Source organism: Lasiosphaeria miniovina (genome assembly GCF_030549165.1).
Source record: "Lasiosphaeria miniovina strain SMH2392-1A chromosome Unknown B0T26scaffold_6, whole genome shotgun sequence".
Taxonomy (NCBI): domain Eukaryota; kingdom Fungi; phylum Ascomycota; class Sordariomycetes; order Sordariales; family Lasiosphaeriaceae; genus Lasiosphaeria; species Lasiosphaeria miniovina.
This window is the reverse complement of record NW_026848225.1, coordinates 855,522-873,525: the sequence shown is the minus strand read 5'-3', so window position 1 is coordinate 873,525 and position 18,004 is coordinate 855,522. Positions and strand designations below refer to the sequence as shown.

General features: G+C 55.6%; 4 protein-coding genes across 4 annotated transcripts; 3 read left to right on the top strand and 1 right to left on the bottom strand.

Moving 5' to 3' along the window:
• The first annotated feature begins 1,995 nt into the window (after nucleotides 1-1,995).
• On the top strand, nucleotides 1,996-6,800 carry B0T26DRAFT_834768 (ABC transporter-like protein). The gene is made up of 18 exons (XM_060447500.1): nucleotides 1,996-2,066; nucleotides 2,124-2,211; nucleotides 2,261-2,315; nucleotides 2,384-2,888; nucleotides 2,954-2,972; nucleotides 3,030-3,107; nucleotides 3,169-3,526; nucleotides 3,605-3,859; nucleotides 3,931-4,525; nucleotides 4,599-4,771; nucleotides 4,832-5,361; nucleotides 5,414-5,489; nucleotides 5,554-5,593; nucleotides 5,646-5,839; nucleotides 5,899-5,938; nucleotides 5,990-6,026; nucleotides 6,089-6,699; nucleotides 6,782-6,800. Coding segments are annotated over exons 1-18 (3,699 nt in total). The 5' UTR covers nucleotides 1,996-2,023; the 3' UTR covers nucleotides 6,784-6,800.
• Nucleotides 6,801-10,101: 3,301 nt separating this feature from the next.
• Nucleotides 10,102-12,065, top strand: B0T26DRAFT_754459 (alpha-1,3-glucanase; the record flags this gene model as incomplete). Its single annotated transcript, XM_060445824.1, has 2 exons — nucleotides 10,102-10,254; nucleotides 10,332-12,065. The coding sequence occupies 2 exons, from the start codon at nucleotides 10,102-10,104 to the stop codon at nucleotides 12,063-12,065; spliced, it is 1,887 nt and encodes a 628-aa protein (XP_060292518.1).
• A 1,218-nt stretch (nucleotides 12,066-13,283) lies between these two features.
• Nucleotides 13,284-15,986, top strand: B0T26DRAFT_652163 (glycoside hydrolase family 2 protein; the record flags this gene model as incomplete). The annotated part of the gene is made up of 2 exons (XM_060438340.1): nucleotides 13,284-13,660; nucleotides 13,712-15,986. The coding sequence occupies 2 exons, from the start codon at nucleotides 13,284-13,286 to the stop codon at nucleotides 15,984-15,986; spliced, it is 2,652 nt and encodes an 883-aa protein (XP_060292517.1).
• A 181-nt stretch (nucleotides 15,987-16,167) lies between these two features.
• On the bottom strand, nucleotides 16,168-17,404 carry B0T26DRAFT_652150 (NADP-dependent oxidoreductase domain-containing protein; the record flags this gene model as incomplete). Its single annotated transcript, XM_060438339.1, has 3 exons — nucleotides 16,168-16,344; nucleotides 16,432-17,194; nucleotides 17,265-17,404. The coding sequence occupies 3 exons, from the start codon at nucleotides 17,402-17,404 to the stop codon at nucleotides 16,168-16,170; spliced, it is 1,080 nt and encodes a 359-aa protein (XP_060292516.1).
• Between the last annotated feature and the right edge of the window lie 600 nt (nucleotides 17,405-18,004).

Below are 18,004 nucleotides of genomic sequence, written 5' to 3'. Positions count from 1 at the left end.
CCTGAGCTAGAGGCTTCCCACCAGAGGCATGTTCCGTTGGTAGCATCGGTAGGGTATTTGCCTTCAAGTTCCATTGTTCGAACCTCGCGCTGGTTAAGGTAGGTGGGTTGCAATTCAGCCTAGGATCGACGCGGATCTTGCGACCCACACGCACAACATCTATTTACCGTCTAAGTGGACATATGGACACCTTACCTTACCACCCACATTCCGGGTGTCAAATTCGACTGGCCGGGGGGGGGGAAGCATGTGGATTGAATGGAAGGAACGGGGAACATACCGGCTCGGTACCTGCCTAAGCTCGTCGTGCCTGCCGCCTCATGCCCATGGGGAAGGACCCAAGCGGGAATTGGCAGTGGACCATTGCGTGTTTCTTTCGCTCATCTCCCGCTCTCCGAGGAAGCCACGACGAAGCAACCGAACCGCCGCGCAACTTCCATGGGTGTTCCTGAACTAAGTTGTGTCGACTGAAGTGAAATGGCGAAAAGCACGCGCGCAGGTACACAACGTGGGACTTGCTGCAGCTACTCCTTAATTATCGGCAGGGTTATGCCTTTATGATGATGCTACCACTCCTTGGCGGAAGAGCCACCTTTCCATTCGGGTAGCCGTCGGGTTTGGAGGCTCTCACGGACACGTCGGGAACGGGCAAATAGCCAGCAAACCCAAGTCGGGCAATCCCTCTCGGACTAATAGCATCTACCTTATGCAGTCTCACGCACATTCCCACGTCTACCAATTGCCCTCCCTAGCTCCGAACTAATCGCAGAGCCCCGAGGCTGGTGTATGCTATATGACAGGCAGAGATAAGATACTGCAGTCGTGGCGGTATACACTATACAGGCCTGGGCGCCCATGAGCCAAATTGCGGATATATTGCCGTCATATTGAATCGTGTCATGGAATTGGAGCGGGGGCAGCTCGTCCACCGCGATCTCGCCTCTTTCCCCAACTAAGCCGCCGCAGCTGCCCGCAACCGCAATCGCGACGGCACCCCTGACTATAGAGAAAGCTGCATTATCACATCGCATCCTCTGTTATCGGGGTTTATCCACATGCCTGAGAACCGAGCCGAATGGCGCCGGCCTGTCCCCGAAATGCACACGCACCTAGTCCTGCTCGCTCAGCGGGCATCCAGGCGTGTTCTAGAAGCAAACTTGCATGCCAGGAAGTGGAGGACCACCCGCTTTCAGGTCTTCCCCAGCTGCTCGCCTCTGTTTCTGCAGCTTGCTTGCCCTTGTGCTCTGCCCGTGCCATTCTCTTCCTTCAGACCACTGCCGATCTTTTTTCCCCCTTTCTCAGAGGGGGTTTCGTTGGCCGGTGCACCCTGTGTCTCGCTTCCCGGACTAGCCATGCAGCTTCTGAGCCTCCCACTGTGATGATAGTAGCCCAGTACGAGCAAAGAAAACACTGACATCGGGCATCGACCAGCTGCTCCGGTGTTGTTCTCGCCCAGCCGACGCTTTGGGTTTCAATCACCCCCACCACCTGCCCTACCCTTCCCTTATGGCCGCCAACCACCAGCCTGCCATGGCCGAACTAACTGATGGCTCTGGGCAGACTCGGCCGGCCATCACATCCCTGCCGACTGAAGTTGCCAGTGAGCCAGACCGTGCCGATTCGCAGCCTGATTCACATGCAGCTTCACATGTGGATGAGAAGGTGAAGGATGAAGACGTATCACCCAGTCTTGTGTCTGCCGAGCCGCAGCCTAATTCACATGAAGCTTCACAAGTAGATGAGAAGGTGAAGGGTAAAGAGGTGCCCGATCTTGTGCCTCCCGATCCTGACCTCCCATCTCAACCTGCCCCAGCCCCTGCCCTCAAGAAAGAGGTCAAAATCTTAAACGCCCTCCCATTTCGCCTGAAACCAGAGCAGAAGACGGCGATCAAAGACTTCATAGTGAGCCATCTTCATACATTGTATCCTATATTAAACATTGAAGCTTATCCGAGAACAGCGCATCTTCACGTTTTCAACATGGCTAGACAGGCTGCTTCTCTTAGCGGCAACAATTACCTCTATGGGAGCCGGTGTGACAATGCCGATCATGAATGTGGTATTCGGTGAGACTCAATGAATATGCGCCTGGTTTTTGAGAAAGTAAACTGACACCGAAAAAGGCCGCATGGTTGGATCGTTCACCGGATATTACGGTGCAGACGCAGCCACCACATATGAGTTGTTCAGAAACTCTATCAGCACCTGCGCGTAAGTTCAAAAGCTAAATACTCCCTTCTATAATGCTAACAACCTGTAGTTTGTATCTTTTGGGTCTGTTCTTCATCAGGCTTGTGCTAGACTACGTCGCCTATGTAAGTGGAGCCGCATGATACTCTTGGTATTCAAGCCACGGAAAGCAAATGCTGAACGTTTTTGATAGATGGGGTTCCGAATGTGCAGCTTGAGAATCTCAGCTGCAATTCGGCTCCGCTATATGAAGTGTCTCTTCGGCCAGCCAGTCTCAACTCTTGATGTTCTCCCCCCTGGTCAGACAGCAGCCATCATAACTATCACAGCGAGCGTCCTCCAGGCCGGGATCTCGGAAAAGCTCTCAGCGTTTCTCCAGGCTCTCTCCACCGTCGTTTCCGCACTTGTTATCGCTATGAGCTACAGCTGGAAGTTGACTCTGATCACCAGCAGCGGGCTGGTGCTTATCACAGTGGTCTACGCCGTCACCACGCCGTTCTTAGTCAAGATTTTGAATGACGTGCAACATGCCGACATCCAGGCTTCAACCACTGCGAACGAGCTTTTCAGCTCCATCAGAATGATTGCAGCTTGCGGGGCCGAAGAAAAGATGGCCAAGCGGTACTCTGGCTGGGTTGACGAATCTCGCCGCCGGGGACTGAAAATGTCCCCGCTCATTGCCGCGCAGCAAGCTCCGAGTGAGTCCTGTCACCCTTCAAGCACGTTCTAACATGGCTTTCATACTGATATGATCTGGCTGTAGTCCAATTTGCTGTTTATGGGTATGCCTGGTGTTGAATTCCGTAAAGCAGGGCTTGACCGTTGCTGACATCTTTTAGGACCTTTGCGCTTTCTTTCTGGTACTCTCTCAAGATGTATTTGGAGCTTCAGTTTAACAGTGCTGAGACTTTGATTGTGTGAGTACTAATGGGCCGAGCGCCTAGCTTCCAAAAGTAGCTAACGTCTGCGCCATTCCAGTGTTCTCATGTCTGTCATGCTGATGACAACTTCAATCGGCGGAATCACCGCGCCGCTTGCCGCTGCTGCCAGAGCGGCAGGCGCGGCTACAGTGTTCTATACCATCATAGATGCCCCCAGGCCGGACAAAAGCGGTGTTAAAGAGCCCGAGGTTTCGGCGTCAGAGGACATTGTTCTCCAAAATGTCAACTTTGCGTACCCAACCAGACCGGACATAAAGGTTCTGGATGACTTGAGCCTCCAATTCCCGGTTAGTAAAATCACCGCCATAGTTGGACCGTCGGGTTCGGGAAAGAGCACAATCGTGGGGCTTCTGGAGCGATGGTATGAGATCGAGGCTCTTGAGAGCAATGCTATGGTATGTCAGGTTGCCCCCTCGTCTCCATCACTATTAAGTAACCAGCAAATGAACTGACTTGACGTTGCTCTTTTTAAGAGCCTTTACTGGCGCAATGGTTATGTTGGAGTCGGCGGGCGCCCTTTGAGAGAGATTGATCTCAAGTGGTGGAGGACGCAAATCGGCCTTGTCCAACAAGAGCCGTTCCTCTTCAACAACAGCATTTACGTTAATGTTGAATTTGGCCTCATTGGCACTCAGTGGGAGGACGCCGACTTGGAAACGAAAAAAGACCTGGTGAAACAGGCATGTAAAGAAGCTTTTGCTGACGAGTTCATCAACCGCTTACCAGAGGTGGGTTGAAAGCCCTGTCCAAACTACATAACAGGCTTGGAAACAGTCACTGACCGCCGGTGATAACACAGGGATATTCGACAATTGTTGGTGACTCGGGCATTAAGCTAAGCGGCGGCCAGCGCCAGCGCCTTGCTATCGCACGGAGCATTGTCAAGCGCCCCAAGATACTGATCCTCGACGAAGCCACAAGCAGCATCGATGTGCGTGGCGAACAGATGGTCCAAGCGGCCTTGGACAGGGTATCTAAAAACAGAACAACTATCATGATTGCCCATCGCCTTGCGACAATCAAGAAGGCAGACAATATCATCGTTTTGCGAAAAGGCAAGGTTGTCCAGCAAGGCACACATGAGGACATGATGGCGCAAGAATCAGGGGCCTACTGGACTCTGGCAACTACTCAACAACTTACCATGGAGTCACCTGTTGATGAGGACGAAGTGAAAGCACATTCCCTAGACATTGAGGTTACAGAGAAGAAGAGCATGGCCACCATTGGCACAGATGCCACAACGTATATCGAGACAACCACGATTGTCTCGGACGGTGAGCCTGAGAAAAAGGCGAGAGGCATATGGGGCAGCTTCGGATTGCTGCTTCGGGAACAAAGCATGCACTGGAGATGGTACATTGTTCTCATGCTAGGCGCCGTGGGCGGCGGCGGTGAGTCCCTCAACCTTTCTTTCGAGTCTCGTTATTTGAGGACTCTAGCTGATCAAGGCGTCACCGAACCCAGCAAGTCAACCGATACAAGCTTATCTATTCGCCACTGAACTCACGCTGTTTCAGTTCTGGGGCCCGTGGCTCCCGGAACTCGCCAACTTTTGGAGCCTAATGTTCGTGATGCTCGCAATATTTGTCGCAATAAGCTACTTTGCTCTGGGATGGGCTTCCTCAACGATTGCGTTTGTGAGTACTAGGAGCTAGCCAGCATTATCTAGATACCAACCGTCCCGCTAACACAAACAGCACATAACCCACTATTACCGTACTGAGTACTTCAACAACATTCTGTCCAAATCTGTGGCTTTTTTCGATGCCGATGAGCACTCCGTCGGCGCTCTCACTGCCCGGCTCGCCACAGACCCAAGCCAGCTCCAGGAGCTGCTGGGAACCAACATGGCCTTTGTAATCATTTCGATTCTCAATGTCGTCGGCTGTCTGTCGATATCCTTCTACTTTGGGTGGAAACTTACCGTTGTCACTCTTTGCTCGTCAATGCCGCTCATCATCGCAGCGGCCTTCCTTCGCATCCGATACGAGGCCCAATTTGAGAAGACGAACAATGAGGTCTTTGCGGAAAGTGCCAAGTTTGCAACCGAGTCGATTGGCGCCTTTCGGACAGTCTCATCGCTGACACTTGAAGACACAATCATTCAACGCTATGAGACACTGCTACAGAATCACATCAGCAAATCGTTTCTCAAGTCCAGCTGGACAACGTTTGTCTTTTCTGCGGCAGACAGCATTGCATTACTTTGCATGGCTTTCATCCTTTGGTGAGTGAGGTTCGATACCGCTAGTGTCATCCGGCCGCTGACTGTTCCGCAGGTACGGAGGTAACCTCATGCTTAACCACGAATACTTGCCGTTCCAGTATATGATCGTCTATATTGCTGTCCTCCAGGTATGTCTAGATTTCGCCGTTGAGAAGCTGGTTGCCGTTCCAATGTACTAACGTGTTTCACCAGGGCGGCCTTGGGGCTGGACAATGGTTGAGCTATGGTCCCAGTATGTCTCTATCCATAAGCTGATGAGAAAACCACGAACTTACAAGTCATAGATATCGCAAAGGCATCTGTCGCTGCAAGCCGAATCATTGATATGAGATTTGATGACCATATTGATGGAAAGCTTGTCTCGCTCGACTTTGGAAACCTGGGGGAGGATGATATGGGGGTCAAGATACAGTTTCAAAACGTCTGGTTTAGGTACCCCACGCGGGACGTGCCCATATTGAATGGCCTCAACCTAACAGTGAGCCTGCATAACTTCCCAGGCTCGGAAGCGTTGGGCTGACTTGATATTCACTGCAGATCGAGAAAGGCCAGTTTGCTGCAATCGTCGGCCCGTCTGGTAAGCCTGTCCCCCTTGGCAATTAAACACTGAAGACTAAGATGTCATCAGGATCCGGAAAGACGACCGTCATCTCTTTGCTTGAAAGGTGAGCGCACTTTATGAAAGCACCCTAATTCCAGGCACCAGCTGATGGGTATTCACTGGCAGATTCTACTCACCCAAAGCGGGTCGAATTCTGTATAACGGCTTGGACATTGCAGATATGGCGCTAAGCAGCTACCGCAAGGACATCTCACTTGTGGCTCAAGAACCCAATCTTTTTGGTGGAAGTCTTCGAGAGAACATCCTCGTCGGCGTTGACGAGGAGACCACGACAGAAGAGCAGCTGCACCAGGCGTGTCGCGACGCCGAGATCCACGACTTCATCGTCTCGCTCCCCGACGGCTACAGCACCGAAGTGGGCCCACGGGGTGTGTCGCTGTCTGGCGGGCAGAAGCAACGCCTGGCAATTGCCCGAGCGTTGATCCGGAATCCGCGCTTGCTACTCCTGGACGAAGCGACGTCGAGTCTGGACGCCGAGACGGAGAAGGCCGTGCAAGCCGTGTTTGAGAAGAACAAGAAGAACAGGACCATGATCGTGGTAGCGCACCGCCTCGCCACGGTACAGAACGCCGACGTCATCTTTGTTATCAGCGACGGCCGAGTTCTCGAAAAGGGAGACCATGCTTCGCTGATCAAGAAGAGAGGCGTATACTATCAAATGGTAAGACAACAACCTCATTTGATAGCTGTCTTTGTCTTCCGGCTCCTGCTAACTTGTTGTAGTGTCAATCCCAAGCTCTCGATAGATGATCGATAATTATTTAATGTCAACCTCTAATAGAATCTCAACAATACCTTAGACCAAGTCTCTCTTGACTGAACCCATGGGACAGGGGTTGAAGACGAGGTGACTAATTACATCTCAACTTCTAAGGTATGTCAGAACAAGTCACTCAACGCTTCCAGCGCCAGATTCTAGGGCCATCTGACCCACCGCCTACGAGCTCTTCCTCCCCCGTGAAATGATACCAGTATCAAAGGAATAAAGAAAGGGATCCCTAAAGAAATGAAAGGACCGTCGGAGAGACTAGCGATCAGTGACACTGACAAGAGTAACATCACGATCGACATTCAAGAGGCCACAACCGCATCGCAGCACACTGCAATTTAAAAGCTTTGTCGTGAGTGGCGCCTAGGTTGGCTGTGCTGGCATGTGGCGCACTGCAAGAGCGAGCCATGTCACCAAACATGAATCGTGAGACTTGAGCAGCTATAATCCGAGCCTGAAAGCACAATGATCGGTCGGGGCTGAGTTGTTTGGCATTTGGGACATTCGGGGTTTTTATTTAATTCTATAAAAGCGATCGGGATGAAGAGACGCGCCTAGTTCGGTGGTCTTGCCTTAACTAACACGCTTTGAAAAGGTGCAAATAACCTCGGGGGCATGGATGATCCGTGCCTCGCGGAGGCCGCATGTGGTTGGTGGGAGACCAGCACACTGTTGTTATCTGCCGTAGGTGGCAGTCGATCAGTGAACGTCGTGCGGCGGCGAAGCGACCTTGGCAGGGGGCACTAGGCCTGTTTGCCCAGGCTGTGTTGGTCCTTGGTTGGGGGCTGAGGGACCGATACCCATGCCCCATGCCCATGTTTGTTTGTGATATTAAAATTGAACCATGGTTGGCTTTTTTTTTTGCTGTGGTGCATCATATCAGAGCTAAAAGTTTAATTTGCTTCCATGCAGAGATAACATGGACCCGGTTAGGAATTTCTCTATCTCTCTCTCTCGGCCAAGTCCATTTGCTGCTTGCGAAGGCACTTGAAATGAAAAAACCCGCGGAAGTCGAACCTGGGCGGGCGTCTTGCTTCAACACGGCTGGTCAAGAGCTGCCAGTAAAGCTTCACCAGGTGGCACGCCTCGGCTTTATTGATTCAGATGTTCCACAGATGAGAGTTTGATCCAGCCACGGCGCTGCCAAGTCATCACCCTGGCGTCGAGACATTATCTCGGGAATCTCCTTGCTGATGACGTTGGTCTCGGGGGGGGGTTCCGTGGGTTATGGGTCCTCAAGAAAAGGGAGATGGGACGACGCAAATCTTTCGCCAAGGCCTCATCCCAGGGCACAGGAACGCTAGACCGAATTAAGCGCTAATTCACAATTGTGGCGTTGGTGGCGTGGGATAGAGCCGTGCAGGCCGCAGGGCAAAGCGCCCTGATGCTAAAAAGAGCCAAAGCGGATGGCGGGCTGTCCTCCTTTCCCGTAAATCTTTTCGTCGCGTTAGGATGCGTGGGAGTGGAACTTTGGGCCGTCGTCGTCTTCGCTTTATTGAGTGGGCGGCCCGCGCCTCCCCCGAACCCACCATTCATCGTCATGGCGGGCCTCCAAAGTTCTGCCCCTCACATCAGATGGATTTGAGAATTCCCAGGCAGAGGTCGGCGCATAACTCTAAATCCCCATGACTTTGGAGGAGTCGGTGCATATGTATCAGGAACCGTCCTGTTGGATACTCGCTCGGATCAGCGGCAACCTGGCCACTTGGGGTTCCAAGATGCCATTTTGCCTTCTGCTGACATCAATGAGGGGGGTTCGAATCGCAAAAACGGGGACTTTTCTTTTGCTCGCTCGCGCTTGCAATCCTCGAAGGGGCTTGCCCCAAAACGCCCAAAAGGCCCGGGCTGGGCAGGTGTAGCCAGTCCACTTTGAGCAAGCTTCGCGCTCAATCGCAGCTGCCAATCAGGACCCCACCGCGAACCGCCCCCCGGCGATAGAGCTAGCGTCTTGTTTCAAGCCTAGGGACCTGCAGCAGCAGGGGGGTAGGATTCCAGGAGCAAGCTAAGTGAACGACCCAAACATCTACCCCTGACAGCCGCCCACGTTCCGATCTCCTTCCAAATGTTCGCTTGAGCTCAAGTGCTGTTTTCTCCACGGATTGCTGACTGTGCCGCTATCATGGTGGTGGGGAGGACGACATATGTCGTTTGTATTCCCTAATTCGGTCCTTCCAGGCGCGAGCCCCCGCCCTATGTCCTATGTGAAACCGAAAACTTTTTTCTTTCCCTGTTTCCACGTCCACAGCAGGCCTTCATCAGTCCGCCTAACCTGAAGCTAGGGGTCCTCATGTAGCTGCAAGCGCACACACCGTAGTAATCGACTCACCGCCGCCGGACCTAGTCACGTAGGCCTGACTGATGCGCATCAAGTTCTGTGACCGGTCTAAGTCTACATGTTCGCAAATATGAGACTGCGCATAGCACATGAAGCTCTGCGCCGGCGGTTGTCACGTCAGTAGGCGCGGAAACCCGCCAACAAGAAGCGATAAGTGCCATGGCGGCCAGCGCGGTCAGGAGCTGGGGAAGCGGCCGCGGCCTGGGCGGCCCCCTCTCCGCACCTCAGGTCGGGTACACCAGATCACAGGCGGTGGGAGGCGGGCACAGGGCACAATGGAAATCTCCGCTTTCGTTTCGTACCCCTTGCAGCCCGCCCCCGCCCTCCTCTGTGCTCACGCCGCCTAAAAGCACAGACCAGCGGGATATCCAGGTACCTGCACGTAACATTAGCGTGGCAGAGTACATTCAACGCTGGTTGGTTCGAAGCGGCTTTTTAGGTTGTCATCCGTGCAAGGGCCACGACAGGGCCCGGGGACCTCAGGGGATCACCGCCCAGGGCCAGGGCACACCGCACGGCACCACACTTGGCACACCTACGGAGTGCGCTACACTCTGACTGCACACGTAGGGCAAGGCTGGGCAGCACCAATGCAAGCCGCAAAGGGGGAAAGCGGGTGGAAATTTGCCCTCTCATCCCACCAACCCATGCTGCCCCATGCTCCCTGGAGGCTCCCCCCCCGGCAGGAAGACGAAGCAGCACGCCGAGGACTTGGGAGCGCCGTTGCATTCACACAATGAATGACCTCCCTCGGACGGCCACCTCGCATCGGCTCGAGGCACAGCTGGCTCTCTCCCGTCATCTGTTGATCTGATCTGACCCGATCCGACTGACACTTTCTGTCACCCACAATCCTTTTTTGTGCCACTCCTTTAAACACAACAACCTTTATAACCTCAATGGGCCTTCAGATCGCCCTCACGTTCCTTGCCTGACCGCTGCTCCCCGAGAGGCCCCCTTAACCCAATCGCTTGCGAATAACTTCGCCCGCGGCTTGTCACTCCTTTACAAGTTATGGATTCTATTCTTCGTCTTGCCCGCTTGGTCGGCGCACTTTGCCTCCTGGTGGGGCTTTTTACCCGGGCAGTATACGCCGCTCCCCTCGCCGCTCCCGTTGTTGCGCCGCGGGCTTCGAGCAATGGCCCGCTGGTCTTTGCCCATTTCATTGTAGGTCTTCTCTTTTGCCAGTGTCTCGCCGGCCTGGTCCCGGGTGACGATATAGCAGAAACTGACGCCGTATGCAGGTCGGCACTGTTGCGAATCGCCAAACCGCCGGCGACTGGGATGTGGATATGCAGAGCGCAAAGGCGGCCGGCATTGATGCTTTTGCCCTGAACATTGGCCTTGACAGCTACAACACGAAGCAGTTAGACATCGCCTACCAGAGCGCCGCTAACAACGGCCTCAAAGTCTTTATATCTTTCGACTTCAACTACTGGTCGACTGGCAACCCCTCGGCTATAGGACAGATGATCGCCAGGTACGCGTCCAACTCGGGCCAGCTCATTGTCGACAACAAGGTCTTCGTCTCCTCCTTCCTCGGCGACGGACTCAACGTGGGGGCCGTGAGGTCGGCTGCTGGCGTTCCCATCTTCTTTGCCCCCAACTTCAACCCATACAAGACGGGGTCCTCAGACGGCCTTGATGCCGCCTTCAACTGGATGGCTTGGAACAGTAACGGCAGGAACAAGGCCCCGTCTCCCGGCGCGCTTATGACTGTGCAGGATGGCGACAACGCCTACAAGAACTGGCTGGGATCCAAGCCCTATGTCAGCCCTATATCGCCGTGGTTCCACACCCACTACGGCCCCGAGGTGTCTTACAGCAAGAACTGGCTCTTCCCCTCCGACACTCTGTGGTACGACCGCTGGAACACGCTCCTGCAGTCCAAGCCCAGGTTTATCGAGATCGTCACCTGGAATGACTGGGGCGAGTCCTCGTATCTTTCGCCGCTGTCTGCTTCGCACCACGACGACGGCAACTCCAAGTGGGCCAACGACATGCCGCACGAGGCGTGGTTGGACATGGCCAAGCCCTTCATTTCCGCCTACCACGCCGGGGCGAGCAAGCCCGACAGCTATATCAAAGAGGACCAGATAGTGTACTGGTTCCGTCAGAACCCCAAGGGTCTGAACTGCGATGGCACCGACACCACCATGGGCCCAGCGAACAACGCCAGCGGCGACTACTTCAACGGCCGCCCTAATGGCGCGGATGGGGTGGAGGATTCCATTATTGTCGTCTCTCTCCTGACGGCCGCGGGAACCGTGTCGGTCACATCTGGCAATAAGGCGACCGTAACGTACAATGCCCCTGCCGGCGCCTACCTCCAGAAGATCCCCATGGGCGTGGGCAGTCAATCGTTTGAGCTCACACGCGGCGGCAAGTCGATCATTGCCGGCACGTCGCCAAAGGAGGTGAGCGGGAGCTGCATCTGCGGCATTTACAACTTCAACGCCTTTGTCGGCAAGATTCCAGACCAGGGGTTCGGCACCCTGAACGCCGTGGGCGCCGCTTCCCTGACCCAGGGCTTGCGCGTGGCAACGTGCCAGCCCCAAGCTACTCTGAATGGCCAACCGGCGGCCGGAGCCCCTCCGCGGCAGACGCAAGCTCCTGCTAACCCGAGTCCTTCGGCTGCGGGTCCTTCGCCTACTTCCACCGCTGCTCTCCCTATTCCCACACCTACTACGTCCATCGCAATTGTCAAGCCCAACGCCGCCAGTGGTTGCAATGGCGGCACGGTAGCCGCCGGGTTGTCTGGAAACTTCATCGGGCTGTGCCAATTCTCGTGCGCGCTGGGATACTGCCCGGCCGGGGTCTGCGTGTGTACCTCGAACGGGTCTCCCAGTTGGAACGCCGTGGTCTCCCAGCCGGGGGGTTGCCCGAAGCCCGGCATGAGCGACGGATACGCAGGCTTGTGCTCCTTCACATGCGCCCGTGGCTACTGCCCCGACTCGGCTTGCCAGCCGAACTGTTAAGAAGACAAATAAAAAAACCAACCAAAAAGAGAGAAGAGGCCAGGTGGCTGGACCCTCGTATCCCTTTACTTCCGCCCTTCTTCCAGTCCGTTGAAAGCACCACATTGGATGCATTTGGACATATTTCCTTCTTTTTGCGTCGTCAACCAATACTTTTTTTTTGACCCTGCCTTGGTTTTTTTTGCCGCAGTCTGACTGAGTCCACATCCGTTCTCTGTCTAGCAACCCCGTCATTTTTTTAACACGTCACTTCGCTTCTAGCTTTGCCTTCTGCTTTGTACCTTCTTATTTTGTACTGTAACGACCCTTTTTCGGGGAATGAACCGGGGGGTTTTTTTTGGTTTGTAGTCGCCTTAGATAGTACCGCATAGATACGAGACAAGAGACTCGGCCGTCATTGGCAGCAACGAACAAAACATTAAAAATTATTGCTGTCTAGCACTCGGCCGCTTTCTTTTTCTTTTCCCGTTTTCACGCCTCTTTGTCTTAAAATATCAAGACCTGACAACATGGCTTTAATGATCGCGTGTTCCTTCAGGAAGATATTGGCCTGGGCATAGTGGGTCATGATTCTTGGTGGCCGCAACCCCTTTCCCCTTTCGGCCTTTTGGAGGAGGGGTTATTGACGGCGTCGTCTATTTTAGTTCTTGGGAAGGATTCGATGTGACTTGAAACTCGTCCATCTTTTCTAAGTCTATTTCTGACATTGTCGGTTAGCCACACACGGCTACTACTGACTAGGTTGCGCCGCTGGAAATTCCGTCATGTTGATTGACTGCCGTGGGCAACTGACGGCGACGCGGGTCTCGGCTCGTTTGCCAATCCATTTGGGTTCCACAGTGTGCCCGCCTCTTCCTTCGGCCGCTCACTAGCCCACTTTCATCAGCGGTTTATCGACACACCCGGTTTTGTTTATGTAAAACGAACCGTTCTAGTCCGAATCAAGCTGGGCAAGGTAATGGAGGAAGGAGTTGGCGAAACCCCGCACGATGTGCGACTCCGGCTCTGCGAGAGAGAATTGGAGTCAGGTCAGGTCCTGCAGGCTGGTAGACGCCCGCCGCCAGATATGAGACGAGACAGCGGCCCGATCCTCGGAGTCTAAGTAGTAGGTAAGGTAGTGAACCTCGATTACGGCCGGGCTCTCCCTTGCTGTGCTGAAAATACTCGCACAAAAAGCCCAGACTCAGTCTCAGACCCAGACAGCTTACATACCCAGCCATGGCTCGGCTCTGGACTCAGACACTCTCGGCTGGCTGGGAGTTCCGGCGGGACTCGGACGAAACTTGGCTGTCTGCCACCGAGGTTCCGGGCGATGTCCACACCGAGCTCATGCGCCACGGCATCATCCCGGACCCGTTTGTCGACCTCAACGAGCTCGAGGTGGCGTGGGTCGCGGAGCAGACGTGGCGCTATCGGACGACCTTCTCCACACCCGAACAAGCCGTGGCTGCCGATGACGAGGGGGAAAATGCCGCCGTGGCGGTGGACCTCGTCTTTGAAGGCCTCGACACGTTCGCGGCCGTGACCCTCAACGGGCGCACGGTGCTGGAGTCTGACAACATGTTTGTCGAACACCGCGTCCGCGTCGGGGCATTGTTGAGGAAAAGGGGGGATACTACCTCCCCCGGTGCCGGTGCCGCAAATAGCTCCACTGATGGCTACAAGAACACACTCGAGATCGTCTTTGAGCCCGCCCGGCGCCGCGGCCTCGACTTGGCCAAGGCACATCCCGAGCATGACTTCATCGTGCACCAGACCGAGATCAGCCGGGGACCTGTGCGCAAGGCCCAGTGCCATTTCGGGTGGGACTGGGGCCCCATTCTCCTAGGCTGCGGGCCGTGGAAGCCCGTCCGTCTCGAGACGTATGTCAGCCGCGTTCAGGACGTCAGGGTCGACTACACTGTCGTCAACCTGGGCGGCCAGACCGAGGGAGCGCGCGCGGAGATGAAGATCCACGCTCAGGTTCTTGGCCCAGGCGCCGCCGTCGAGGCCGAGCTGTGCTTTCAGGGGCAGCGGGTGTTTTGCTTTAGAGAGACCAGCATGCTAAACGACAGTGGCCTGGACACGGCGTGGACATACACATCAGCCACGGTCAAAGTCGAGGCGCCGCAGCTCTGGTGGCCGCGAGGCTACGGGGCACAAAACCTGTACGAGCTGCGTGTGCGCAGCATCGCGCGCGACGGAGCGACGGTCCTAGCGGAGGAGCGCCAGACGGTCGGGTTCCGCACGGTGGAGCTGGTGCGGGAGGCCGACGGGTTCGGGCAGTCGTTTTACTTCCGCGTCAACGGCGTCGACGTGTTCTCGGGGGGGTCGTGCTGGATCCCTGCCGACAGTTTCATCTCGCGCACGTCGCCGCAGCGCTACCGGGACTGGATCCGGCTTGTGGCCGACGGCAACCAGGTCATGGTGCGCGTTTGGGGCGGCGGCGTGTACGAGAGCGGCGCCTTTTACGCGGCGTGCGACGAGCTGGGCGTGCTCGTGTGGCAGGACTTCATGTTCGCGTGCGCGTCGTACCCGACGTACCTGGCCTTTTTGCGCTCCGTCGAGACCGAGGCCAGCCAGAACGTGCGCCGCCTGCGCCAGCACCCGTCGCTGGTTCTCTGGTGCGGCAACAACGAGGACTACCAGCTGGTCGAGCGGTACGGGCTCGAGTACGACTTCGACGCCGACAAGGACCCGCAGTCGTGGCTCAAGTCGACGTTCCCAGCGCGCTATATCTACGAGCACCTGCTGCCGCAGGTCGTGCGCGACGAGTCTCCCGACGCGATTTACCACCCGGGCAGCCCCTGGGGTGACGGCCGCAGCACCACGCTCAAGGTCGACGCTACCGTCGGCGACATCCACCAGTGGAACGTGTGGCACGGCGAGATGCGGCCGTACCAGGCGCTGCCCGACATGGGCGGGCGCTTCGTCAGCGAGTTCGGCATGGAGGCATACCCGCACGTCGACACCATCGAGCGCTTCGTGACGGACGCGGCCGAGCGGCACCCCGGCAGCGCCACGCTCGACTTCCACAACAAGGCCGTGGGTCACGAGCGGCGCCTGCTGGCGTACCTGACGGAGAACTTCCGAGCAGTCCGCGGCGGCGACGACCTGGCGTCGTTTGTCCACCTGACGCAGACGATGCAGGCCGACGCCATGGCGTGGGCTTACAAGTCGTGGCGCCGGCATTGGGGCTCGGCGGGCGCGCGGCGCTGCGGCGGCGTGCTGGTGTGGCAGCTCAACGACTGCTGGCCGACCGTGTCGTGGGCCATCGTCGACTACTTCCTTGTCAAAAAACCCGCTTACTACGCCGTCAAGCGGGCCCTCGCGCCGCTGGGGGTCGCCGTGTCGCGTAAGTTCTACGACTGCACCACGCGACCGGCCGACGCCCTGTGGCGCAGAGACACGGGGCACGTGAACCCAACCAAGGCGCTGACCGACATTGAGTTTGACGTGTGGGTTGCGAGTTCGCGGCTCCCGCTGGTCTGCGGCAAGGTGGTGGTGCGGTTCGTGTCCATCAAGAGCGGGAAGAATGTTAGAGAGCCGCTGGTGAAGACACTGGACGTGAGACCGAACAGCTGCACCGAAGTTGTAGTCGGCTACCGGTTCGAGACGGAAGACGGGACTGCGAATCGCGAGCACTTTGTCATACACGCGTCTCTCTGGGTGGAGGGCGAGATTGTTGGCAGCGACACGTCGTGGCCAGACCCCATCAAGTACCTCGACTTTGCCGACCGCGGGGTCCAGGTCAAGGCCGCGGGCCCGAAGGCAGTCGAGGTATCGGCCGACAAGCCCGTCAAGAGCTTCGTGTTTTCCGAGAGGCAAGGCGTCACGGTCAGCGACAACGGCTTCGATCTCGTGCCGGGGGATAGGCCCGTTCGAGTAGAGATCGAAGGCATCGAGCCAGACAAGCTGCCCTGGACGTTTGTCGGCCGATAATAGCATAATATTGAAGATAAAACTAATGGTATTTATTCATGAAAGCAGCTCTCCTTAATCATTAGGTTAGGCTCGCTTGCTTAGGTATGGTCCATTTCCTTCCAGCTGCTAATGACGCCAGTCTTCTCGTGTTACGAAACCATTACAGTCTGATAGTTCGGATAGCACCCTCATCCAGCTCCTACGAGTGGCCGGATATGGCCTTGGGCTGGTAGAGCTCCTCGAGATACTTTTCCTCTTCCTCGGTCAGAGTCTTGCCTCTAGCGGAGATGGCTTCTTCCAGCCGCTTGATGCTGCTGAAGCCAATAATGGGGCTGGCAATGCGCTTGTTGATCCACGCAAGAGCGACATGGGATATCTAGGTCAGGCATTCCCTTTGGGTCAGACTCTTTTCCTCACACGGTTCTCGAAGAAACGGGCACGGAGCTGGAATAGCACTACTCACCGGCCATTCATGCTTGTCGGCAAGCTCGACTACGCGATTGATTATGGTCAGGTCGGGCTCAACGGTCCCGTGAGAGCCAGGCGAGCTCTCCTTCTCGCCCTTGCTGCGCTCAGTAGTACCATACGCTTCTGGCCGGCGAGCCAAGTGACCCCGGCAAAGGGGGGCCCAGGGGACAAGCCCAACGCCCGTATCATTACAGAAACGGTTCATCTCGCGCTCCTCCTCGCGGTACAGGAGGTTGTAATGGTTTTGCATGCTAATAAACTTGGTCCAGCCGTTACGCTCGGCGCAAAACTGAAGACGAGCGAACTGAGTGGCCCACATACTAGACGCGCCGATATAGCGGACCTTGCCGGACTGGACAAGATCATGTAAGGCCTTCATTGTCTCCTCAATGGGCGTGTCGGGGTCGAAACGGTGGATTTGTAGCAGGTCGATGTAGGGTGTGTCGAGCCGCTTGAGGGACGCCTCGACCTGGTTGAAGATGGCGCCTCGCGAGAGACCATGGCGGTTAACGTAGTCCTTGGACTGGTCCACCACTGACTTGTAAAAGAAGGAGCGAATCTCGGGCTCGTCCCCGACGGCGGCGTAACATTTGGTCATAATAATGACCTTTTCGCGAAGAATGTTGTACTTCTTAAGGGCCTTGCCAATAATAACTTCGGACGCGCCATTGGAGTAGACATTGGCTGTATCCCAAGTATTGAGGCCCGAGTCGTAGGCCGCCTTAAGAATAGGAAGAGCCTCGTCCTCTCCAATCGCCCTTCATACATCAGCCTGGTTAGCTGCGTCCGTGCCCTCCTTCCGTTTCCAAAAAGGGGGAGGGGTCACACCAGGGAAGCGTTCTTGGGTCACCAAAGCTCATACACCCGAAAATGGGGACGGAGACGCGGAGGCCACTGCTCCCCAGCCGGCGATACTCGCATTTGGAGTTCTCAGCAGACTGCTTGAGAGAGGCGGGTATCTCGGCCATCTTGCTTGCTTGAACCGGGTAAGTGAGGGAGGCAGGGAGTGATATGAAGGTGGGAACCAGAAAAGGGGTACACGTGTAAGTCGGCCGACATTTACAGTCCAGCTTCGTGCTCGATCAACTCCGCCTTAGCCAGGAGTGAAAAAACGGGAACAAGTACAGAGTAGCTAGTAAGTTGCCGATCAAGAAGCTCACGGGAAACAAATGCCGCTGTGGATATAATACCGATATATTTATACCTCCGGAGCAGACTAGGTCCTGGTAGGGAGAGCACGCCACTGCTACCCCGCTGCGGGGATTGGATAACACCAGCTGCTCGGTAATTGACAAGCCGATTGCTATCACGAGTAAACAATTCCTAAGACCGGTAAGCCAATCACTAAAAAATTGATGGAGGTAACGGTGTTATGGCGGCTTTAAAGATATAAACACTGCGGCTGGATACCTACATCAAGCCCGCCGCGGAGCCCCCAGCCGCTGCCGAAACCGTGTCATCCGTAACGGCCTTATGTCGGTCTTACACACATAAACCCGACTCCCGGTTCTGCCAATGGCTTGAAATGTGTAATATTCAGTGCTGAAGAGTCCGGGATGAGTAACGCT